At 40.0% G+C, this 27,013-nt stretch overlaps 2 protein-coding genes across 4 annotated transcripts in view; one reads left to right on the forward strand and one right to left on the reverse strand.

Moving 5' to 3' along the window:
- LOC106868913 (DNA excision repair protein ERCC-5) overlaps positions 1-27,013 on the reverse strand; it is a 299,999-nt gene that overhangs the window by 165,485 nt on the left and 107,501 nt on the right. The window lies entirely within an intron of this gene.
- The window catches only part of LOC106876113 (uncharacterized), a 187,355-nt gene continuing 177,185 nt past the window's right edge, over positions 16,844-27,013 (forward strand). Inside the window, exon 1 of the mRNA XM_089343366.1 lies at positions 16,844-18,086. Within this exon, the coding sequence (XP_089199492.1) occupies positions 18,017-18,086 (70 nt within the window). The 5' untranslated portion in view covers positions 16,844-18,016. The remainder of the gene's footprint in view (positions 18,087-27,013) is intronic.

Consider the following 27,013-nt stretch of genomic DNA (forward strand, 5'->3'; position numbering starts at 1 on the left):
CAGAGATATATAGAAAAAGATAGATAGATAGATAGCTATAGATATATTTGTAACGTGTAACACACACATATGTATACATATATATATATATATACATATGTAATACACGCACACGGAGGCGTGCGCGCGCGCTTCAATGAAGTGAGCCCGTCGTATATGTGTGTGGGCGTGTAAGCGCAGTGACCCATTGGTTAGGGCAGCGGACTCGCGGTCGTAGGATCGCGGTTTCGATTCCCAGACTGGGCGTTGTGAGTGTTTATTGAGCGAGAACGCCTAAGGCTCCACGAGACTCCGGCAGGGGGAGGGGGTTGCGAACCCTGCTAAACTCTTTCACCACCACTTTAACTGAAAAATTCGTTAAAAATAACCCAGACATGGCTGCGTCGTTAAGAATTCTGCATTTGCAATCATGCGCTTTCTTTGGGTTCAATTCCAACTGTGTGACATCTTGGGCAAGTGACTTCTATCATAGTTATGAACCGACCAATGCCTTGTGAAGGTATTTGGTATCCAAAAACTGCGTAGGAAATTGTATCATGTATGTATGTACGCACGCACGCACGCACACACACACACACACACACACACACACACACACACACATGATTCCAAAGTACAGAAAACGAAACATGAAGACAGGTGTGGGAACAACAAACAGGTGTATTAATTTGACGCTCGGGAAGATTGAGAAAGGCTTTGACATATATATATAAATATATATATATATATATATATATATATATATATATAAGAATTTAAGGAATGGAGAAAACGCATGTTATAATTGCATACTTTATTCCTACATGTGTTTCAAAGGATTACAACCTGTATGATCCATAGGGATCTTTGATATTAAAATTGTAACCTTCTCATCAGGGAAAGCATGGGAATCATCTTATATATATATATATATATATATATATATATATATATATATATATATATACGTATGTATCTATACACACACACATACATGTAGAATATGAGAGAAAGAGAAAGAAAATGGAATTCCCGAGATTGTTTATTAATCCCTGCGATTGTTTCGACTCATCGTGCATCGGTTCCTCGCGGTGAGATCCTGTACAAACTGTTGTGGTGCACCATTCGGTGCATGTGTGCTTCGTCAGGTGTGTTGTCGTTCTTTAATCACCGTTTTGCTTTCATCGATTACAATTCACACTGGTATTTGCTTCTAGTTAATCGCACTCAGGAGGAGGCATGAGCGAGAATCAAAAACAGTTCTTTTATAAGTAATAAATTGACTTACAAAGAATCAAAAATAAAAAGTATATATACATAAAGAGAATCTAAACACATTGGTCAACAAAATTAAACCTATTATACTCATTACGAATGTAAACCAACGTTTTTAGACTAATTTTTGATACTGATTTTAAAATTTCATTCTATTTATATGCAGCACGTATCAGTTTTCAGCAGATACATGCAAATATTTACATACTTGTATATCTGAAATCATTAACGTAATGAATAAGGACATATTATTTCTAGAAAGTAAAGGAGTTTATTGAGATAACAATCCTCACTATCATTCTACAAAGAGTGAATGCACAAAAAATAGGTCAGACAAAAGAAAGTTAGAACAACAGAGAAACATTGTGATTTGGATTTCCTGCGGTGTTCCTGATCTGGTTATCACGGTAAAGTGTCCAGCAGCAGTCAGCTCGCATACTGTCATTCCAGAAGCCTCGGTACCGTTTCTCCATAGCACTAATGTCCTGGTGAAATCTTTCACCATGTTCATCAGACGCTGCTCCAAGGTTATCTGTGAAGAAATCCAGATGGGAGTCCAAGAAGTGAACTTTCAGGGACATGCGACAACGCATGGCTGAGTCACATTCCAGAAGATTCTTGAGGCCGTCCTTGTAGTCCGTTGCCTTCTTTGCTGCCACAGAAAATCCTCACAGATCCAATTGAAAGCAGTTCCAGACAGGCAGTTCCAGTTCATCCAGTGATGTCTTGAAGTTGACATCTTTGAGAACTTCTGTAATTTGGGGTCCGACAAAAACACCCTTTTTCAACTTCGCCTGTGTGATTTTGGGAAACTTTTCTACAATATACTCAAGCCCTCTGGCATTTCTCTTCCCTAGTGTCTTTACAAACTGTTTCATTCATCAGTCCAAGCTTTAGGTACAAAGGAGGCAATAGGACATTACATGGATCTACAAGAGGTGTATTCTTGACGCTAGACTGTCCTGGCTGGTATGATGTTCTTGTCTGCCAGTTTGATTCCGAATAATGTCTGTCAGTTGCCTGACTGTCCCATAGACAAAAGAAACAACAGTATTTTGTGAAACCTGACTGCATTCCCATTAACATTCCAATAACTCCGCGTATTTTCCATGAGTATCTTTCATAGGCAATGGCACGAAGTAAAAGTTTCATATTCTCATATAATTCATGAAAATGGACGACGTGTACAATAGGAATGGAGAGCTTCAAATTACCATTATGGAGAAGTACAGCTTTTAAACTTCGTTTTGAAGAGCCACTCTGCAGGATCATGCTGTTGTGATAAATATTCAAAAAGTCCATCGAGTTACTGCTAAAGCAAAGAGGGCCTTCAACAGAAAAACACGTTTGTAGAACCAGACTTCGCTGCCACAAACAAGTTGTACGAACACCGTGCTCTAGCAGATGCTTCTCCTTCAGTCTTGATGCCAACAGTTCTGCTTTATCTTTTGAGAGGGACAGTTCTCTAAAAAGGTCATTCAGTTCAGATTGGGAAAATTTCTGAGGTTCAAAGCTATCATCATCAGCCACGTAATCTTCCTCAGCAGCACTATTGTGACAGTCAGCATCATCATTTGATGTTTCAATACCATCTTCTGGTGGAACTGGAATTGGCTGACTTCCATTGTGAGGCACAGGTCTCATTGCAGAATCCAAATTGGGATACACAATTTTGCGTTTATTCTTCATAGAAAATCCTGTGACATTTACTTTGCAAAAATAACAGTCATTAAAATAGTCTTTTGGCTTCCTCGATATCTTTGGAATGGCAAAAGGCATAAACTTCTTCTTATTGGAACCAGTCACGTAAGCCATTTGAGCAAGCTGAGCAGATAAAATATGGTGTGCATAACTTGTCCTGATCTCCAAGAGGACAGTGAAAGTGTAGCTGATAAATCTTCTTGATCTCTGGTGTTATTGTACGTTTTTGAGCTTTTACAATAAATTGTCCACAGACATAGCAAAACACACCAGGACGATTTCTACACTGTCTTGACATTGTTAACACTGTAAAACAAGTAAGGAAATAGATACAAACGGTTATAATTATATTGAATTTGAGATGATGAAATATTTCACCAGACCAATTTCAGATGTTGAAATGCCTATTTAATCAGACAAAACTTGATTGGTTAATTTAAGATGATAAAATATTGTAGTAATGAAATATTGCAGTAATGAATAATTGACCAGTGTAAATACGTTAAATAAAATCACGCCGGAGGTCTCCACTGCTACAAGCTTGACCATGAAGCTTTCAGAGAAATAGGTGGGGGAGTAGAAGATAAGATGGTGAGATAAGTTTCCCTAGCAGACGGACTGACGGGAGAAGGAAGTGGACAGAAAATTGATAGATATGTAGACAGACAGATAGATAAATAGAGAGAGAGAGAGAGAGAGAGAGAGAGAGAGAGAGAGAGAGAGAGAGAGAGAGAGAGAGAGAGAGAGAGAGAGATGAATAAGTGCGAAATAGAAAACTTAACATTAACATCAAGATCGGCGACACAAGCATATGCAGTATGGGTGAGCAAACCCACGATAGAAAAAAAAGCTCATCGTATATATATATATATATTGGATCATCCCATAAATGATGCAGTTTTTTCAGTTGTATGAACTAAAAGTCGGAGGGGGATGGGATAAACGCCCTGCATCAACTTGCTATAAAAGCAGGTAGTAATTTTACCTTGTCCTTATTCTTAGTGCAAGTTTTGAAGAGTTATTTTTTCAAAGCTATAATGGAAGTGACAAAGGAGCATATTCGGCATATTTTGCTTTATGAGTTCAATAAAGGCAACAATGCAACGTTAAGTGCGAGGAATATTAATGCAGGATATGGTGATCGGACAATAAGTGTAAGCTAGTGTTATCGTTGGTTCTAGAAATTCCGAGCCAGAAACTACAGTCTAGAAGACGATCCTCGTCCCGGAAAATCTGTAGAGCTCGACGAGGACATCCTACAAACTGTGGTGGAATAAAATCCCAACATAACTGTCGAGGAACTAGCAGAAAAGCCTGGATTTAGTCAGTCAATCATTCATCGACACCTACACTAGAAGAAAAACGACCATCTTTGGTTTCAAGATGAAAGGTGTTTTTTCATCAGGATAATGCTTGGCCACATACAGCGAGGATGACATTCCTAAGGCTGGAGCAGTCTGAATGGGAAACAATGCCCCACCTACCATATTCGTCGGACATTGCCCCATCTGATTATCTTTTATTCCGCAGTCTTCAAAATCATTTGGACGGGGGAAAAATATGAATTCTGTAGGTGAGATCAGAACAGCATTGGAGGAGTATTTTACGTCACAGACAAGTAAATTTCGGAAGAGGGTCCTTGCAACTCCACCAGATAGATGGAAGAGCATTGTAGAAAATGAAGGAGAGTATATTTTAAATTAAGAAAGAACTTTGTTTATCTTAATTTTGAAAAATAGGATGACCCAGTATATATACATATATATATATATATATATATATATATATATATATATATATATATAGCGTATACTGAATGTAAAAACGAATGGGAGACAAACAGAAGGTGTGTAATTCTTCATTAGTTATCGACCAATTGGTAATATTCAGTTTCGCACCTTTATATATATTGACAACTGGTCCGGTGTTAGTGTGTTTACGTCCCCGTAACTTAGCGGTTCGGCATAAGAGACGATAAAGTAAGTACTAGGCTTAGCAAAATTAAGTACCGGGCTCAAGTCATTCGACTAAAAGTTCTTCAAGACAGTGCCTTAGCATGGCCGCAGTTAAATGACTGAAACAAGTAAAAGGCATTCTTTTCTAGTCTAGGCACAAGGCCCATATTTTTTGGAGAGAAGGGGGCCCAGTCAATTAGATCGACCCAGTACGCAACTGGTACTTAAGTTATCGACCACGAAAGGATGAAAGGAATAGTCGACCTCGGCGGAATTTGAACTCAGAACGTAAGGACAGACGAAATACGCAAAGCGTTTCGCCCGGCGTGCAAACGTGTCTGCCAGTTCGCCGCCTGAGATAAAAGGCATATTATACACACAGGGTGACAGACACTGTTCACTCTTACACATGCGCAGAGAGAGAGAGAGAGAGAGGGAGAGGGAGGGGGAGAGAGAGGGAAGAGAGAGGGGAGAGAAAGGGAGGAGAGGATAAATAACGGCACCAACAATGAGAGTTCAAATTACGCCGAGGTCGACTTTGTCGAGGAGAAGAAGAAGAAGAAGGAGGAGGAGGAGGAGGAGAAGAAGAAGAAAAAGAAGGAGGAGGAGGAGAAGAAGAAGAAGGAGGAGGAGGAGAAGGCGAAGAAGGAGGAGGAGGAGGGGGAGGAGAAGAAGAAAAAGAAGAAGAAGAAGAAGGAGGAGGAGGGGGAGAAGAAGAAAAAGAAGAAGAAGAAGAAGAAGAAGAAGAAGAAGAAGAAAAAGAAGGAGGAGGAGAAGAAGAAAAAGGAGGAGAAGAAGAAGAAGAAGAAGAAGAAGAAGAAGAAGAAGAAGAAGAAGAAGAAGAAAAAGAAGGAGGAGGAGAAGAAGAAAAAGAAGAAGAAGAAGAAGAAGAAGAGGCAGAAAGACGCATAGCAGCAACATCGATAGCAAACAGCGTGTAACAGCTTTAGATATCAGCTGAAGACACCTTAGCAACAGCAGAAACATTAACAACAACAACAACGGCAATGCCGCATTAACAACAACGTTAGCAACACAAACACGAACGCACTAACAACAACAACAACAACAATTAACATCCAGTAAACACTACTTTGATTGTGTTCGTCTGTTTAGTTATTAAGTATGGCGTCGAAATTGATCTGTCAGTCGCGCGATCCATCATAGATTTATTGATCTCTATCTAAGATACACTTTCTTGCTTTCTTTCTTTTTCATACACCCCACTTCTCTCTCTCCCCTCTCCCTCTGAGTTTATATACTTATTTATGTACGATTATATATATATATATATATATATATATATATATATATATATATATATATATATATATATATATACATATATATTATGTATGTATGTATGCATGTAAACGCCTGGACAGTCACACACACACACATATGCGTACAGAAAACAATATCTTATTGAGTGCAATGTTATCTCCAATATATTGTGCCCGTACATTTTGTACCAAAAAGTTGGGAACATATTTTATCCTATTCTTTTGCTCTTACGCTTCATTTAATGCTGCCACACAATTTTCCCACGATTAAATACAGTGCGTGTGCATGTTTTGTGTGTGTGTGTGTGTGTGTTTGTGTGTGCGTGTGCGTGTGTGTGTGTGTGTGTGTGCGTGCGTGCGTGCGTGTCTGTGTGCGCGAGCTCTTAAGAAATTTGGCACATACAATGAAAATACATAAAAGATGGGGCATACGAAGTGACGTCCCTCATCATCCCTCTAACTTGGGATTTTCGCAGTTTCAACTCATTGCGATAGAGCCGCTATGTCTTGAGTGGCTAACGCCTATCACATATGGCTATTAGGGACTGATACACTGTAGACGAAACACGAAATAACACGAAAAATTTATTTTAGAGTTTGTTATTGAAAAAAAGATAACACAAGGTAACAGATCGTGCAAACGAGTATATATACGCGTGAGTGTTTAAAGGGAAAGAGAGAGTGAGAGTGAAGGAGGAAAGAAAGAGCGGGAATTGATGTCTAGACAAAAAAAAATAATAAATCCAAGGTATCATGATTATATCATGTTACATTTACTGTTTATCATAATGAAACAACTGTTGAATACAAAGTATGAATTGTTTTGAAGCTTACGCTTTTCTACATTTACTCTCTCTCTCTCTCTCTCTCTCTCTCTCTCACTCTCTCTCTCTCTCTCACACACACATACACACACGCTGTTTCGATGTCTCTCTCTGTATGTGTGTGTATAAATATACATATATATGTGTGTATGTGTGCATGTAAACATGATGGAATCTCCCGTCGATGGCGACGTGTGGTTGTGCAGCTTTTGGTCAACGACATGCACAAATGGTTTGTTTATAGGGATCAAATGTATGTTTTGTACATTAGCTCACTCCCTGCATCAACTCGACGTAGTCTGTGCACAAGTGTGCTACACGTCAGATGTCGAAGAGATCGTAGAGGAACGGGAAATGAAGCGCTTGGCTCAAGAACACAACGCGCGGATCGGTCCGAGATCCGAACCCATGATCTAGCGATCGTAACTGCAAAGCCCTAACCAGTAAGCCACGCGCGCGCGCGAAGGGGTGTTGTTCCTGACTTTAAGGATATTGCAATAAGCGTGGTTGGAGACCCAATCTTCCGAGTTCTTTTACAGGACATGGAAAAACTGAAGGGCTGCTGCAATAAGTGTGTGAATCTGAGAGGGAGATATGTTGAATAAAACTATAATTAACTGAACCTCATGTATTTCCTTTTATTCAAGGCCAGGAACATTTCAGAACACCATCGTATCTCTCTCTCTCTCTCTCTCTCTCTCTCTCTCTCTATCTATCTATCTATCTAATACATCCTTTTGTTGTTTACACCACCAGTCCTCGTCTGTTGTTTTTTTTCGTACATTTTCCCATATATATATATATATATATATATATATATATATATATATATATATATATATATATATATATAATACAAAATACACTGTTTTATTTTCAGATTGCTAATATTAACAACACTCGCAAATAAGATACAGACTGGAGTTGTAGTGCTCCAAGTGAGCTATATTCCGTTTAATAATCTGAGTGGAGGCAATGCAAGCTTGCAAGCTTGCATTGCCTCTATTCAGATTATTAAACGGTATATATATATATATATATATATATATATATATATATATATATATATATATATATATATATATATATATATATATATATATATAATACAAAGAATATATATACATGTATACACACATATATGTACATACTTACATCTACATGTGTATATACATGCATATCAGGGTACAGGACGTTAGAACAATAAACTACAGACAACGGAACGAACACATAGGAAAACGGAAAGCCACAAGGAATATCCCTTCATCAGCTGTCTCTATTCTATCTAGACGTTTCGAAGACAAGACAGAACGTACTCTAGAATAGTCTCTTCCTGAGTAGTGGATCAACCCACTACACAGAGGATTCCAAGGTGGCAAACACAAACCAAGACAGGAAAAAATGGACAGTGAAAACAACATTCAAAAGCCGTACGGCCAAACGCAAATCTGAGGTAGAACGCTAGTAGTTCGTCTTGCCTTCACAGCGGCAGGAGTGAAAAGAAAGTTGACCACAGGTCACACGAGAGCAGAGAGGATGGTGGAGGGAGGAAATGGAACAAGGAGGAAGGGACAGAAGCAGTGAAGTAGAGGCCAGGACAGAGGGGTAGATGGGAAGATAGAGGAAGACAGATAGATAAATAGATAGAGAGGATGGTGGAGGGAGGAAGTGGAACAAGGAGGAAGGGACAGAAGGGTATAGCAATGAAGTAGAGGCCAGGACAGAGGTATAGATAGAAAGATGGAGGAAGACAGATAGATAAATAGATAGAAAGATAGATAGATAGATAGATAGAAAGATAGTCACGTCAGAATAATAGTAGACTTACTTGCAAAAAAGGACGTGTGCGTTCAATAATGTAATAATACAAAGATATATATATATATATATATATATATATATATATATATATACATATATATATATAGTGAAGGTGCATTCCTCAGTGGTTAGAGCATCGGGCTCACAATGATGAGGTAATGAGTTCGATACCCGGAATGTGCTGCGTTGTGTTCTTGAGCAGTTCACTCAACTCTAGAAATGACTTGCAGCGTCACCGGGGCTAAGCGGTATCACCCGTTGCCTTTCCCTTGGATAAACATCAGTGGCATGGAGACGGGAAGCTGGTATGTATGGGCGACTAGTGGTCTTCCACAAACAACCTTGCCGGGACTTGTACCTCGAAGAGGAACTTTCTAGGTGCAATCTTATGGTCATTCATGGCCGAAGACTCTAAAGTCTGCAGTATAAAATGAATACCAAAAACAAGTTACTTATTATTGAAAGAGGAGCATTAAAATATCGATCATTAATGCTAAAATTTCAAATCTAACTTCGAGTTACCCGTATCCGATATTCGAACAAAATATGAAGAATTAAAGCAGTAATGAAATATCTAATTGGAGGCATGTGTAGAGAGAAAATCAATAACGTACAAAACGTATTTTATTAGATGAATATGAAGAGATAAGTGGAGGCGCAATGGCCCAGTGGTTAGGGCAGCGGACTCGCGGTTATAGGATCGCCATTTCGATTTCCAGACCGGGCGTTGTGAGTGTTTAATGAGCGAAAACACCCAAAGCTCCACGAGGCTCTGGCAGGGGATGGTGGCGAACCCTGCTGTATTCTTTCACCACAACTTTCTCTCACTCTTACTTCCTGTTTCTGTTGTGCCTGTAATTCAAAGGGTCAGCCTTGTCACACTGTGTCACGCTGAATATCCACGAGAACTACGTTAAGGGTCGGATCAAATGGAACCCTCGACGTCGTAAGCGACGGAGTGCCAACAACATGCATGTATGTATCAATCTATCTATTATACAGACCTCATTTCAATCTGGCATTCATTTTATAGATCTCACCTTGATGAACTGCTAACATTGAGACATAGTGGGACACAATACTCGAGTTAACAACAAATGTAAATATACACATATTAGGTGCAAGAATAACTGTGTGGCTGAGAAGTTTGCTTCCCAACCACATGGTTCCACGTTCAGTCCCTCTGCATGGTACCTTGGGCAAGTGTTTTCTACTATAGTCCTAGGCCGACCATAGACTTGCGACTTAATTTGGTAGACAGAAACTACAGCATTGTTCATCAGAAAATCACCGGAAAACATGTTTATAAAGAAGTGCTGTTTGCCTTATACTCCTCGTGTGCCGATTCTGCCCATAAGAAAGAAACAAATAATACAATGTTGTTGTAGGTCACAACACCTGGACAACGCCGGGGTGCATTGATAGTGCGTGTGCGCATATATAATTCAATTAGAGGTTATGTTAGCCTCATGAGGGGATAGTGTCATCCAAGGAAATACTGGTTCAATACCCAATATTTTGCGGGGAAATGATTTCCTTAAAATAATAGGTTTTTATATAAAACCCGTGGTTTATATTCATATAGAGAAAGAAGAAGAAAATGGAGATTTTCAAGTTAATAGGAGTTTATTATCAAGTTTATTAACTGCACAATCTCCATTTTTTCTTCTACCTTTATATATACGGTGAGGACGGGTAACCACCCGGAAACTCGAGTCCATGTGTATCACATAAGGCCAGGGATGGGAGCGATGACCCCCCCCCCCCGGAAATACTAATCGGACACAGAATGTGTGTCGTTAGCCAGCTGGAGGAGATGTCTTCCTGGGGCTGTAAACGTCAGTAGCACTGTCTCGTACAGGACGCCACACTTGGTTGGCAATTATATATATATATATATATATATATATATATATATATATATATATATATATATATATATCTGTGTGTGTGTGTGTGTGTGTGTGTGCGTGTGTATGTGTGTGTGTGTGTATGTGTATATATATATGTGTGTGTGTGTGTCCGGCATTCGCCATGATAGATTGTTAGCCACTATACCTTTTTCTATTTTCTCTCCCCGTTTATTTCTGAGTTCCTTTCTGTCGAAGAGCGTAGGCTCGAAACGTAAAAGACTTTCTTACTTCCCGAGCGTTAAACTAATACATCTATTTTGTTGTTTACACACCCGTCTTCGTCATTTTTGTAAATTCTCACTATATATATATATATATATATTGTTGTATTTCGGGATGGTCGATTTTTCTTTTTTCCTATTAAACAAACGCACTATATATTTGTTCTTCACTCGTTTATTATTTTTCTTATTTTAACTCATTTCCATTGTCCAAAAATCTTTCGTCACACATCTGTGACCCCTTCAGTGACACTTTTCGTTTTCGTATGTGCTCTTGCTCCGCTTACACATAAGGATACACATCATAGAAAAGCAGAATGGAGTAAGTGGGGAAGAGCAAACACGAGGACAGAAAGTGTCACTGAAGAGGTCATAGATATATGATGAAAGATTTCCGGACAATAGACATGAGTTAAAATATGAACAATAATAAACGAGTGAAGAATAAATATATAGTGCGTGTGTTTATTTGGCAAAAAAAAAAAAAAGATGACCGTCCCGAAATACAACAATATCGGTTTCAACACACGAGTTCACATCAGGAATCTTGCAACACAAATTGATAAACGTAATACATACATATATATATATATATATATATATATAAACAACGGGCTTCTTTCAGTTTCCGTCTACCAAATCTACTCACAAAGCTTTGGTCGGCTCGAAGCTGTAGTAGAAGACACTCACCCAAGGTGCCATGCAGTGGGACTGAACCCGGAACCATGTGGTTTGAAAGCAAACGGTTTGGAAGCAAGCTTCTTACCACATAGCCACAAATTTATCGTATGTGTGCATTCGTGTCATTGTTTGCTCCCTCCCCCGCTCCAACGCTTGACAATCAGAGTTGGTTAGTTTACGTCCTTGTAACTTAGTGGTTCAGACAAAGAAACCGATAGAATAAATACCTGACTGAAGAAAAAAAAAATGAAGTCTTAGGGTCGATTTGTTCGTATAAAATACTTGAAAGCAGTGCCCCAGCATGACCGCAGTTCAATGACTGTAACAGGTAAACATTAAAAGAGTCTTCGTTCCCTCCTCTTCGGTTTTGTTGGTATCGGTGTTGTTGTTATTGTTGTTGTTGTTATTTGTGTTCCGCTCCTTTACCAATCTCCCATTCAGTTTTTAATTTTGGGGGAGGGGGCCAGTCGATTTGATCGATCCCCAGTATGCAACTGGTACTTAAATTTATCGACCCTCGAAAGAATGAAAAGCAAAGTCGACCTCGGCGGAATTTGAACTCAGAAGGCAGCGACAGGCAAAATACCGCTAAGCATTTCGTCCGGCATGCTAACGTTTCTTATTTCTTTATTGCTCACAAGGGGCTAAACAGAGGGGACAAAAAAGGGCAGACAAAGGGATTAAGTCGATAACATCGACCCCAGTGCGTAACTGGTACTTATTTAATCGACCCCGAAAGGATGAAAGCAAAGTCGACCTCGGTGGAATTTGAACTCAGAACGTAACGACAGACGAAATACCGCTAAGCATTTCGTCCGGTGTGCTAACGCCTCTACCAGCTCGTCACCTTTTTGAGAAGGAAGAATGACTTCTTACCGTTTTTTCATAGACGGAACTGTAAGAGTCAAAACACGTGGCCTAGTGCTTAGAGGGTTGCTCTAGCGCTCACAAGGATGTGATTTCAATTCCCGGACAGAATGGTGTGTTGTTTTCCTGGCCAAAACGCTTCATACTACGTTGTGTTCTCGCGCAAACAAAGCACTTCACTTCTCTTTGCTCCGATCCCCTGCGACGGACTGGCGTCCCGTTCGGGTGGGACGGGGGTAATGCTGTGATCTCGATGACATGGAAACAGGGTACCGGCCTTACGAATCTTGGAACTTGAGATAATAATGTCCGAGGGTTATGACGCCGATGAGGAAAATGATGGTGATGAAGATGCTGATGATGATGATGACGATGACGATGACGATGACGATGACGATGACGATGATTACGATAATGATGATGATGATGTTGGTAATGATGACGATGTTGATGATGAACTACAAAACCATCGCACCATGTGCTTTTGCGGTAACTGTCCCGGCTATTTGCGTCCCGAGTTCGAATGCTGCAATGGCCCACACCCAGAGGCAAATCAATGCCGAAATCCAGTTTAACACCAGCACTTGGTCCTTAACTACCTTTAGTAGGGTCCACTCTGTTGTCATTATCCAGTTGAAAAACACCTCCTAGCACTTCGAGTGCTTTTAGCGGAAACCACAATGTTTCAGGCATTCGGGACATGTCCCCTCTTTATGGACAGCATTCTCTCTCCCCACCCGACCAATTTCGGAAGCCCAGTAATTATTTATCATCACTGTCTTGCTCTCATTTCTGCCTAAAAGTTGTTTAAACAAAAGTTGTATTATATAAACTGATCGATATTGCAAGAGCCAGTCTGCAAGTACTGGAGTCAATATGATCGATTTTACCGTTGAAAGTCGGTGACCCAGCATGGCCGTAGCGCTGGGACTGGAACGAATGAAAGAATAATTGGATGTAGAGGATCGTACACGTATATATACACAAACGCATACGTATGCGTACTCACACACACACACACACACACGTATGCACACGCACATACGTATGCACATATATGTTAATGTGTGTCTATGCCTGCGTATATGTATGTGGGAAGAAAGGGAGAGAGAGAGAGAGTTGTATATATGCATACACACATGTATGTGTGTATGCATATAAGTGCGTACATAGATAGATAGATAGATAGATAGAGAGGGAGGGGAGGGGGAGGGGGGAGAGAGAGAGGGAGAGGGAGGGAGGGAGGGAGGGAGGGAGGGAGGGAGGGAGAGAGAGAAAGAGAGGCAAACAGACAAACAAGCAGATGGATAGATAGATAGATAAGCAGACAGACACATACACAAACAGTTGGATAGATTCATACGTACACACATACATACATAGATAAATAGATAAATAGATAGACAGACAGACAGATAGATAGATAGATAGATAGATAGATAGATAGATAGATAGATAGATAGAAAAGAAGATAGATATAGATCGGTTGATAAAACAGAGGTGTATATGTACATATATTACAAGTGTGTGTGTCAACGACGGTAGGCAGATAAATAATTAGGGTTGTTGTTGTTGTTGTTGTTGTTGTTGTTGCTACTGCTGCTGCTCTTTGGTTGAGTGGTGATGCATGACAACTATCCGCGTCACCCATCCGGCCCCCCCCCTCTTATATGCAGAACGAAGAGGCATTAAAAATGTCGTCTTATATGAACAAGACTTTCAACCGTGTCTGCTCGTTTCACTCAAACAACCGTGGCAACAGCAGCAGCAGGAATAACAACAACGGCTGCAGCAGTAGCAGCAACAGCAACCGTAACAATTGCAGCAGTTTCAGCAGCAGTTTCAGCAGCAATAACAAATTGCACCAACTGCCGGTCTCCTTCTGTTCTTTGATAATAACAACAACAATCCTTTCTACTATATGCACAAGGCCTGAAATTTTGGGGGAAGGGGTAAGACGATTAGATCGACTCCAGTGTTTCACTGGTACTTAATTTATCGACCCGCAAAATTAAGCACTAAGCGTTTCGCAGGCCGCCTTAATGATGATGATGATGATGATGATGATGATGATAAAAACAGAAACAATTCCTATCATAGTAGGTGCCTTAGGTATAATAAAAAAATATTCAGACAAATACATAACAAAAACACCAGGACTTACAAATATATATAACATACAGAAAATTGCACTACTGGGCACTGCACACATCCTACGCAAAACACTTTCAATACAGTAACCATAAGAGCACCACAGCAAACCACAGCACATACCCAAGGCGCACAGAGCTGCGCTCGGTAGTGAAGTGAAAGCACGTTATAAAAATAAAACTACTGAACAATAATAATAATAAAAGTGCAAAAAATCGTGCTAACTGGAACGACTCATGTACTGAGAAGAGCATTATCGCTGTGAAAACAACATCCATTCATGAATTTACTTATTTATTAATTGTTTTACATACATATTTTTTACCTGTGAATTTGCGTGTGTAAACTGAGAATGCATACAGCGAGCTTCTCTGCCCTAGGTGTACGGAAAACACTCGGCGCGAAATGGAAGAAAATTTGAAGAAAGAAAAAAAAACATAATAATAAGAAGAATAACAATATAAAATGCCCTGGTGCAGTACCAGGCAGTGGCTCTCATGGCTTCTGTTTGGAAGTGTTATCATGTACATTGTTTTGTCTTGGTATAAAAGATGGGCTACAGTAAATATTCTGCTCAATACCACAAATTTGCTTGTCAGTTGTTTGACCTTAACCAGTTGAGCATGTCCCTTGGTGGCTGACAATATGTGCATCTCGGATCATGAGCAGAAGTAGTCGGGGAGCATCATATCCACATGTTGAGAGGAATTCTTTGGGGTTTGAATAATTCACCTTTGAAAACACGGGTGTTTCGTTCAACATCCTTAAATAACTCTAATTCAGGAACCTTTTGAACGGGATGGGCTATTCGACCTGAAGAAAATTCTAACTGGGCCCCACCTGCAAGGTTATGCGCTGTTTATTTTAATATGAGATCACCACGTCACGCACATATGGTTGTGATGCATGTGCCTGGTGTACCCTTATCAGACGGGTAGTCATGATGGGTATACTGGGCTTTGTATATTTTACCCCAGTGTCACTTTGATGGCATACACGGCTCTCTTACTCAATAATAATAATAATAATAATAATAATACCTTCTACTAAAAGTACAAGGTCTGAAATTTTGGGGTGCGGGCTAGACGATTATACTGACTCCAAAGTGCAACTGGTACTCATTTTATCGACCCCGAGAGGATGAAAGGCAAGGCCAGCCTAGGCGGAGTTTGAACTCAGAATGTAAAGATGGATGAAATGCCTCTTAGCATTTTCCCCGGTTTGCTAACGATTCTGCCAGCTCGCCAATGGTTTCGAGTCGTGGCACAACGCCAGTCATTTTGAAGGGGTCGGGGGACAATTCGATTACAGCTGGTATTTTATTTTATCGTTCCTTGGATTGGTAAAAGGCGATGTCTGCTTCGGCGCGATTTGAACTTAAAACCTAATGAAGTAGAAGTGGCTGTGTAGTAAGTAAGTAGCTGGCTTGCGAACCACATGGTTCCGGGTTCATTCCCACTGCGTGGCACCTTGGGCAAGTGTCTTCTACCATAGCCTCGGGCCGACCAAAGCCTTGTGAGTGGATTTAGTAGACGGAAACTGAAAGAAGCCTGTCGTATATACATATGTGTGTGTGTGTGTGTGTGTGTGTGTGTGTGTGTATGTGTGTGTGTGTGTGTGTGTGTGTGTGTGTGTATTTGATTATTTGTCCCCCCCCACCATCGCTTGACAACCGATGCTGGTGTGTTTACGTCCCCCTAACTGAGCGGTTCGGCAGAAGGGACCGATAGAATAAGTACTAGGCCTACAAAGAATGAGTCCTGGGGGTCGATTTGCTCGACTAAAGGCGGTGCTCCAGCATGGCCGCAGTCAAATGACTGAAACAAGTAAAAGAGTGAAAGAGTAAGGAATTTGTTTGACGCACCATCGATTTCAAGGGCTAGAGATATTAGCAGTAGGTGACTGGGGAGGGGGTGCTAGTCGATTTCAAAAATAGGCCCCAGAATTTTCCTGGTGCATCATGTAGTCGCCGAAGTCCTCCCCTCGTCCTCTTCATCATCATCATCATCATCATCATCACTATTATCATTTTTATTTTCACTACCAGCATCATCACTATCATCACCATCATTATCATCATCATCCCCGCCGCCGCCACCCTCATCAACAACAAGGCTAATTACTGCTTCTGCTTCTGCTGCTGTTGCTGCTGTTGCCGCTGCTGCTGCAGCAGAGTTTAGTTGTTCGTGAGGATAGAGAACAACTCGAACGGCAACAACAACGTTGAAGAGCCGAAACAACAACAACAACAACGCCGCCAAGGAGCCCGGATTTTACAACCATCGACATCAACATCATCAGCATCATCATCAGCATCATCATTGCCATCAAGAACATTTGCGACCAACATTATTCCCGATTAACGAAAACAACAGCATTTACAAACAGTTCTCTGCCTCACTTTCCTCCCTTCTGCCTATTTAACCGTTTCTTTCTCGCTGCCGGGTGTGTCTGCCTGACTGTCTGTCCGTCCGTCTGTCTAACACACACACACACATATCTGTCCGTCAGTCTGCCTGTCCATCCATCCATCCTCTCATCCATCCATCCTTCTCTGTGCGTCTGTGTTCCTTTCTCACCTGTCCTTTTGAACACACACACACACACATACACATGTATACATACATACATACATACATACATACATACATACACATACACACCACACACACGTTTCGTCACGCACGCACACACACATCCGCAAATATAGATATTCAGACACCTAAATTAACAAACACGCAGACATAGTTATGATGTCGGCGATGATGATGATGATGACGATGACGACTATGTTTGTGATGACAATCACAATCTTAACAGCAATGGTCATTTCCACAACAACCACAACTTTATAATCGAGCAAACACACACACACACACACACATTCACGACAACACGCACGCACATTGTTCCACTCACAAACAACAGTAATACACACAGCAATGCACGTACACACGCAGAGCTAAACATAAACACACACACACATACGCACACACACACACACACACACACATATATATATAAATTCACACACCTACACACACTTACGGCTACATACACGCGCGCGCGAACCACCACCACCACCAACAACACCATCAACAACACCAACAGCAGCAGCAGCAGGAACCGACTTTAAGTGGTTCATAGCTACTGTTGTTGTTGTTAATACCCATTATATTTTCATTCTCTGTGTGATTTACGTCCAACGTGAGTGTATACACAATATATATGTACACCAGACGGGATTCATATTTATAATATATACATATACATATATATATATATATATATATATATATATATATATATACACACACACATATATATATATATTTACTTTTTACCATGTCTGTGATTAAATATTACTTTCTATTGTTGGTTTACCATTATTTGGGATACGGCATGGCAACTGAAGGTAAGAAGACGTCGGCCTTTCGATCGAACGGTTTTTTGCTTGTTTCTCTACATTATTATGTATAATCGTTATTATAATTATTATAAATTATTTAAGTATTTACTTGTTCTTTTTCCAGATATTCATTGTGTATACATATCTATAAACGATCAAACTATATCTACATTCTATACGTGTTTATCTATGTATGTATTATGTATGTATCTATCTATCTATCTATCTATCTATCTATCTATCTACCGGTCTGTCTGTCTGTCTGTCTACCTAGCTAGTTATGTCTTCTGTCTGTCTAGTTAGCTATCTATCTATCTATCTATCTATCTATTTATTATCTATCTGTCTCTATCTATCTATTTATTATCTATCTGTCTCTATCTATCTATCTATCTATCTATCTATCTATCTAGCTTTTCTCTCCACGGATAAACCTAATCTGTTCCCCATTTTTTTTTACATTGACTGTGATACACGATCCCTATTGATCGCTCCCCCCTTCCTTTTTTTTTTCCGCGATCCCTTTTGATCGAAATTATCCCCCCCCCCCCCCAAAGAAAAGCTCTACTTTGTAATTTGTCCATTTTCTGTATTTAGCCCTGTGTGGCTATAATAAAAAGATATCTATCTATCTATCAATCTCTCGGTCTGTTTGTCGGTCTGTCTACCTAGCTAGCTAGCTGTCTATCTATCTATCTATCTATCTATCTATCTATCTATCTATCTATCCATCTATCCATCTATCCATCTATCTATCTTGTTTATCTATCTATCTATTTTTTTTTTTTTTCCTTCCTTCCTTCCCCCTCCCAAAAAGAAAAGCTCTACATTGTATTTGTCCCATCTTCGTTGAGCCCTGTGTGGCTAATAAAAGAAATGTATCTATCTCTGTGTGTGTGTGTGTGTGTGTGTGTGTGTGATGGAAAGTGGAAGCCGTTAATTATAACCGCGAGTACTGTTGGCCGAAATTGTGGCGGGTGGGGGTGGGGGAGATCCCCTTGCCTAATGTTATCAGCCGGTTATCGTTGTGTAAAATGGTTTGTCCCAAAGTGATCACTATCAGAGATTCCTGCCAAATGTGTGCACGTATGTATGTATGTATGTATGTATGCATGTATGTATGTATGTATGTATGTACCGAAGGTAAAGAATATGCACACCCGGTGTTTAGGGTTAGGGTCTAGGACTTGGGGTTAGGGTAAGGGTTAAGGTTACGCCGAAAACGGGTGGTGTGCGTATTCTTTACCTCCACCATGTATGTGTACGCACATATGTGTGTGTGTGTATACATATATGGACAGGTATGCACAACACACACACACACGCACGTACACACACATATGTATCTGTGTGTATCGTAAATATATATATATATATATATATATATATACGTAAACACACCTATACACACACACACATATCAAGAGAAAGAGAGAGAGAGAGAGATGTATACGTGCACACTCATATACGCATACAATTCATACAGCAGTTATACAGACGTGCAGATCAATACACGCACGCATACATATATACACACTCGTACGTATATACGTTAATATACAAGTCCCAGTTGAGTAGTAGAGTCGATGTAATTGACTTACTCTCTACGCCCGAAATTGCTGGCCTTGTGCCAAAATTTGAAATCAATATTACAGTATATACATATATGTGTGTGTGTGTGTGTGTGTGTGTGTATTATATATATATATATATATATATATACAATTAAACCTTGGGAGAGGCATTATGCCGGTAATAAACACACGCACTGGTTCAGTCCTTTATTAATTTATATAGTTTTTTGTTAAATTATTTCATTGCACTCTTGCAATCTCTTCAGTAACTTGTCTCTCCACTTCCAAGGTTTAATTGTATTTCTTTCAACACACGTATCCACATCAAGAATCTTGCACACGAAATACACATACGAAATATATATATATATATATATATATATATATATATATATATATACATTTAGCAGAACAGAGTGACTCAAGGCCTGAGACTTTCGTGCGCTGGCACTTACCAAACTAGACACCTATATATATATATGTGTGTGTGTGTGTGTATATGTATATATAATAATAATAATAATATAAACTTAGATATGTTTCGACCAAAGATTGGTCCAGGCCATGTCTAACTTAATAGCATAGGGTAAGATTCATAATTAATCATTTTACCAAGTAGTTCGGTATGTTAAAAGAACCATTATCGGTAAACTTATACAAAAATTTTATAATCATAAGCATAATTATAATTAGGGTTCAGTAAAATTGCTTTACCATATACCGAAAGTTAAAAATAGCAGTTAAATACCATTACATTATACTATATTTACTATACATTGTAATATATTATAATATATTATATTATAATTCCTTGATTAAAGAACAGAACAGGTTTTAAAATTTTGAAGTTGTTCTTTGGAAATTTATTTGATAATGTTGTTTTCTTCGATAGATAGTACCGTGTTGATCAAATCTTGTTACTGGAATTAGGAAAATGGAAACTGTACAGAAGTCTGTCGTGTGTGTGTGTGCGTGTGTGTGTGTGTGTGTGTGTGTGTGTGTGTGTGTGTGTGTGTGTGTGTGTGCGTAAATGGCAGTGCCCCAGCATGGCTACAGCTCATGAGTTGAAACTGGATAAAACGAAAAATGAAATGATATATACATGCAAACATATGCGTATGTATATATGTAGGAAAATATATAATTGTGCGCGCTTTTGTGTATCTCCTCGGCAGAGTTTGTTTTTACCGGTTAAAAAAAAAAAAATACTGGTAGAGTTCAGGCGATGCCCCCAGCATGTCTACAACCCTGTGACTGGTACTAGTCATACCAATTGTGGAATAACACATACATACACACACTCTCGCACACAACATGTGTACGTATATTGTTTGTGTGTGTGTGTGTGTGTGTGTGTGTGTGTGTGTGTGAATCTTGCTTCCCAACCACAGGGTTCCGCATTCAGTCCCACTGTGTGGCACCTTGGGCAAGTGTCTTCTACTATAGCCTCGGGCCGACCAAAACCTTGCGAGTGCATTTGGTAGATGGAAACTGGAAGAAGCCCGCTGTATATATGTATGTATATGTATGTGTTTGTTTGTTTGTTCCCACCACCACCACCACCACCACCATCGCTTGACAACCGATGTTGGAGTGTTTACGTCCCCGTAACTTAGCGGTTCGGCAAAAAGAGACCGATAGAATAAGTACTAGGCTTGCAAAGAATAAAGTCCTGGGGTCGATTTCTTCGACTAAAGGCGGTGCTCCAGCATGGCCGCAGTCAAATGACTTAAACAAGTAAAAGAATATATATATATATAAGCGCAGGTGTGGCTGTGTAGTAAGAAGTTGGCTTCCTAACTACGTGGTTCCGGGTTCGGTCTCGACAAGTATTTTCCACTATAGTCTCGAGCTGACCAATGCTTTGTGAGCCATTGTGAAAGAAGCCCGTCGTATATGTGTGCTTGTCCCGCTTGACAGCCGCTGTTGGTGCGTTTACGTCCCCGTAACTAGCGTAACTAGTAACCTATATATATATATATATATATACACACACACACAAACAGGTGTACTGATATATAGTGTGTGTGTATGTGTGTGTATATATATATATATATATATATATATATATATATATATATATATATATATATACACACACAAACAGGTGTACTGATATATAGTGTGTGTGTATGTGTATATATATATATATATATATATATATATATATATATATATATATATGTATGTATGTATGTATGTATGTATGTATGTATGTGTATGTACGAGGCTTACAAGAAAAGTACTGGGGTCGATTCATTCGATTCAGAGCGGTGCCCCAGCATGGTTGTAGTCTAATGACTGGAACAAGTAAAAGATTAAAGACAAAAGATATAGACACGGACAGACAGACACACAAACACACTCACACACACAAATATGACCTGCGCGCGCGTGTATGTATAGTCTACACAAAAGTGTGCAACAGGTTAAACGAGGTGTACACCCGCATGCTATAAAATATAGAAATATCTAGCGTTCCTGCGTGGATACGGTCTCACCCTTTTACCAAAATTCCAGCGAGCTATTCTTGTGTGTAGACTGAAAGACACCATATTTCTTCTGTCATAAGCTTTAAAAAAACACACACACACACACACACACATACAAGATTTCCTCATCAGTGCCAAATGGGTGTCGTCTTACGTGGAATTTTAATCTACTAGACATAGCAGCTAAATCTTCTTCATATCTCTCTTGTAACCCAGGAAAGAGCAAATTTTTTTTAAACAAGAAAAAAAAAGTGGAAACATTAACAGAAGCATTAGTGCCGTAAAAGATGTTTTGAGGCGTTTAGAATTCTGAATTCAAACTCCATCAATGTCAGCTTTGATATCCCCCCTTCCGATGGGTTGTTAAATAAAGGATCAGCCGTATTGTGAGGAGCGATATAATCAACTGTTCACTTCCCCACTTCAAATTTCTGGCTTCTTGCCTAAGTTTGATATCAACTATGTAACCCGTGGACTTTCTTCAGCAGTGTTTACTGCCTACGAAATTTCGAACACATTGTAAATTGGTGACCCCGTAGATATGGTGACAGGCAGATGCCCAGGTGCCGCGCAGTGACATCAAACTTGGAAACGTATGGTTTCAAAGTGAGGTTGTTAACCACCTAGGAAAAAAAAAACCAATGTACTATTAGATGGTCACATTTGAGATGGGTTTTGATTATATGTGGGGTAGATCAAGGTTGACCCGAGAGATGGACAACGGTAAGGTCAAATAGCTTTGAGACATTGTAAAGGTAGTCTTAGAGAGTCTTGAGAAAGACGAGATGATCTCAGCTGGAATGCCGTTGATATTGGGTTTGCTCGATTGTGGTTGACCTGGGGTTAAACAGCAGCTGCTGCTGCTGCTGCTGCTGCTGCTACTACTACTACTACTACTACTACTACTACTACTACTACTACTACTACAGCACAATCCAATGCATCTTTCATGTATTTAAGAGTGTGATATGAGTGAGAAGTGAGATTTGGCTATTGTTTCTAGCAAGTATAATGTCCACGTAGGTTTCCCCGTTGGTTCAAAATACCAGTTATATACTTGGGCGTGGCTTACTCAACATTTGTGTCCATGTAATTAAATTTCGACAGTTTGCATTTAAAGTCTTAACTGTCTACGTTCTGAGATGATTTTGAATTCCTTTATCCAGGGGTGAGTTGATCAATACCAGTAATAAGCGTAGGTTCAGGTCAGTTTAGCTCTTCTCTCTAAGACATAAGAAATCGTTATGTAGTAGTAGTAATAGTAGTAGTAGTAGTAGTAGTTGTTGTTGTGGTGGTGGTGGCTGAGACGGTGGTGTTTAGCTTCGACTCAATCTAGTTTCAGCAGACGTATGGTCAAAAGCGTGCCATTCCTGACCATCCTGTCTTATTATTTTTCAATGTGTGCGCGTATGTATATCTATTTGTGTATGCATCTATATCTATGTATCTATGCATCTATCTATCTATCTATCAGGCTATCTATCTTTCTGTCTATCTATCTAGCTATCTGTCTGTCTGTCTATTTGTCTGTCTGTCTCTCTGACTATATTTGTGTGTGTGTGTGCATGTATAAAATTATAAAATCGCTTTATTCAATGCATACTTTTTATATTTTGGTTATCGAGGCAATAGGACGTGTGATTTGGTTATAAATTTTAGTTTGGCTGTTGTTTCTAGCTGGCCAAACAACTACATAAGAAATACTTCGCTTGTTGACTCGTTAAAAAAGTTCGTTATTTCACACCTCAAAGGTTACCGAGTTCTTTGTTCAATGCTTACGTCACTATGCACATGGGAAAACGTATGAATGTCACAGAATCCTATGTATTCCTTTCGACAACGTATCAAACTATGTCCCATATGTTAGAATTAATTATTATTTTTTTGTAAAAACAATAAATAAATAAATAAATAAATAAGATCGTTTTTTTGCCTTCTCAACAAAAGCTTGTCGTCTGCCTCAGTCAATTTAATTATAGGCTTCCATAGTTTATAATTCTAGATATAGTAATTATAACGTCTGTTGTCCTTTTAGAAAGGCTTGAATGTCACAGGCCCTCATTACCTTGTCCCTCAAAATTTCAGACTTTATACCATATTCATCTTCATCTTCTCACCCAAAATTTCAGGGCTCATTATTGTTGTTTGGGGTCGATGTAATCGACTAAATCCTTCCCCTCAAATTTCAGGCCTTGTGCCTATAGTAGAATGGATTATTATTATTATTATTGTGATTGTTGTTGTTGTTGTTGTTGTTGTTAGAGTGGCGGGCTGGCAGAGTCGGTAGCACGCCGAGCGGAAGGCTTCGCGGCATTACGTACGTCTTCACTTTCTGAGTTCAAATTCCGCTGAGGTCGACTTTGTCTTTCATCCTTTTGGGTGGGGTCGATAGACAGCATCCCCCCAAAAACCCTGCTGGCCTTAAAGAAATTATTATTATTATTATTATTATTATTGTTGTTGTTGTGTTTGTTAAGCCTAAAGAAAGTAAGAATAAGAACAGAAGACCCCACCACAACAGATGGCTCCTTGCAATGCCATTTCTTACCCCTCGCCCCTAGAAAAGATAAACACACAGATACATAGAGGAGGAGGAGGATACATACTTCCCTCTCCCCTGTCTTCCATTCAGGCTCCCTCGATTCCCGTCCAAATCCTTCTCGTACGAAGGGGTCGAGGTGAAAGCCCTGTTACACAAGAAGTCTTTGTGAAATTGTAAAGAAAGAAAATGGAAGCGAAGTAAAGGGGGCCGCCCCCAGCTGAAAAACAAAAGGTTAGATGAGGCGGCAGGGGGAGCTGATAAGCAGCCATACATCTGACAATCGCCGCCAACAACATCACCGTCACTACCCCCACCACCGCCACCACCACCACCACCATCATCACCACTACCAATACCACATCACGGCCACCATTACCAGCGCCATTACCAACATCTCCACAACTATCACCACCATCATCACTACTATCAATGTCACTGCCACCACCACCACCACCACCACCACCACCACCACCAACACCACCAACACCACCACCAACACCAGCATCATTACCGTGGCGAAAACAACGACCATGACAGCAACAACAACCAAACCCTCAACTACACCAACAAAAACATAAAACAAAAAACGAAAGCACAACAATAACCAAATTAAAAAATGCATCAAAGAAAACAAAAACAATAACCAAAAACACGTAAGAAACTACGTCACTCCACCCCACCCCTCGTCGGTTTTATTGTTATAAATAGAAACAGCAAAGAGTTGATGGGGTACCTGACGCGGTACCATTAGAGAGAACTACAAACAAAAGAGGAAGAGATTTGTGAGAAGTGGTCTCTTATCTAAGACCGTAGTTAACAGATGAGGTCAGAACTCGCCAAAAAGGAATTGCGGCATCAAACGTAAGAATAGGATAGACCAAAATAATTTGGTAATGGCTTTCGAAGAAACCCTCCCTTTGATAAGGCTGGTTTATTTGTCCATCCGTCTCCAAGACCTCGACTGGTGACCTTTCTCGTTTTCTTTTCTCTGAAGAACATGGCTGTAGTTAAAGTCATGTGCATGACCACCTGGGGTCGGCTTAGATGCAAAGTCACTTGCACAACAACTTCGAGTCACAAGGCATGAATATAATAGTGAGACCAACATGTTGGGGATGAATGCACTCTCTTCTATTTTCAAGGTGAAATCATTTTGTAGTTGGCATGGATCGTGCGATGGGATGGTAGTGCTTTTTCCAGAAAAGCCAGTCTCGAGGTATATGTGATCTTCCTGGACCTGTCTATTGCCCGACTTGAGCAGGGTGGCTGGATTTCTTCAGGCATCGTGAGCATTCTGCGCTTTAGAACTTTAGAGGCTGGAATGTTATTTTAAACGCACGCTGGGATTGTATGGGGTTACGTGAAATCCTCGTAAACCTACTCAGACAATACTGTCTGACAGATATCCATTGAAATTTCGAGGAGAGCGTGAAGTGCTGCGAAAAGCCGAGAACCATTGTTGAGATACGGTTGAGCGATAAGTAATTCACCTGGTTTGGATGTCCTGCCTTACGAGATTTACTCACGTAGATATACCAGACTTGTTCCTCTTTGTCTTAGAAGACGTCTATTGCAACTCGGAATAGGAATAGAGAATTCTTAGTCATGTGGACCGAGGAGTCGTGGCACAGCAGATAGGTCTTGTGCCTATAGTAGAAAATATTATTATTATTATTACGGAAAACGTCACGCTGTACCTAGTATTGTGATGTTGTAGATTGAAGATATTGTGGGTACCAGGGGTGTGTACTGTCTGTCAAATCACAAGGACCTCAAACAGGCAGTATGCATGCAGTTCCAAGATTTTTGCAATACAACCAGATTTAGAGTTTTTCACAAGATGCCAGAAAAACGGTTGGCACTTGTCGTCAATAGTGTGGTTATTGGGGGTAAGGATCATCCTCGCTTATCTCCACCCCATGCAATAATACATCGTAGAGTTGATGGGTAATAAACCGAACTTTGGTGGGGATCTGATCAATTTGGGACAATTGAAAGCTTTCAACGAGGTTATCCTTCGTTACTTGGCCTCAACGCAGCCGTCTTTCAGAAGCTGGACTGTTTTAATGGTCAACGATGGTCACACTAAGTAGTGACCATCTGCAACTTTTTCAACTCACGCGCTGGTCTGTCAGGTGTGTTCTGCCTTATATCTTCTGTATGCACTGACTCTCATGCCACTGCTATGGAAACTGGAAGAGCCGAAGTCGCCCGTTCGAACTGGGAAGTGGAAACGTGTCGTACTGGCGTATGCGGACGACGTCATTATGATAATGTTTGATAGTGTGGAAGTTAAGGTGGTCGACAATACAACACTATTGGAAT

This window comes from Octopus bimaculoides, chromosome 27 (genome assembly GCF_046866305.1).
Source record: "Octopus bimaculoides isolate indiv1 chromosome 27, ASM4686630v1, whole genome shotgun sequence".
In the NCBI taxonomy this organism is placed as follows: domain Eukaryota; kingdom Metazoa; phylum Mollusca; class Cephalopoda; order Octopoda; family Octopodidae; genus Octopus; species Octopus bimaculoides.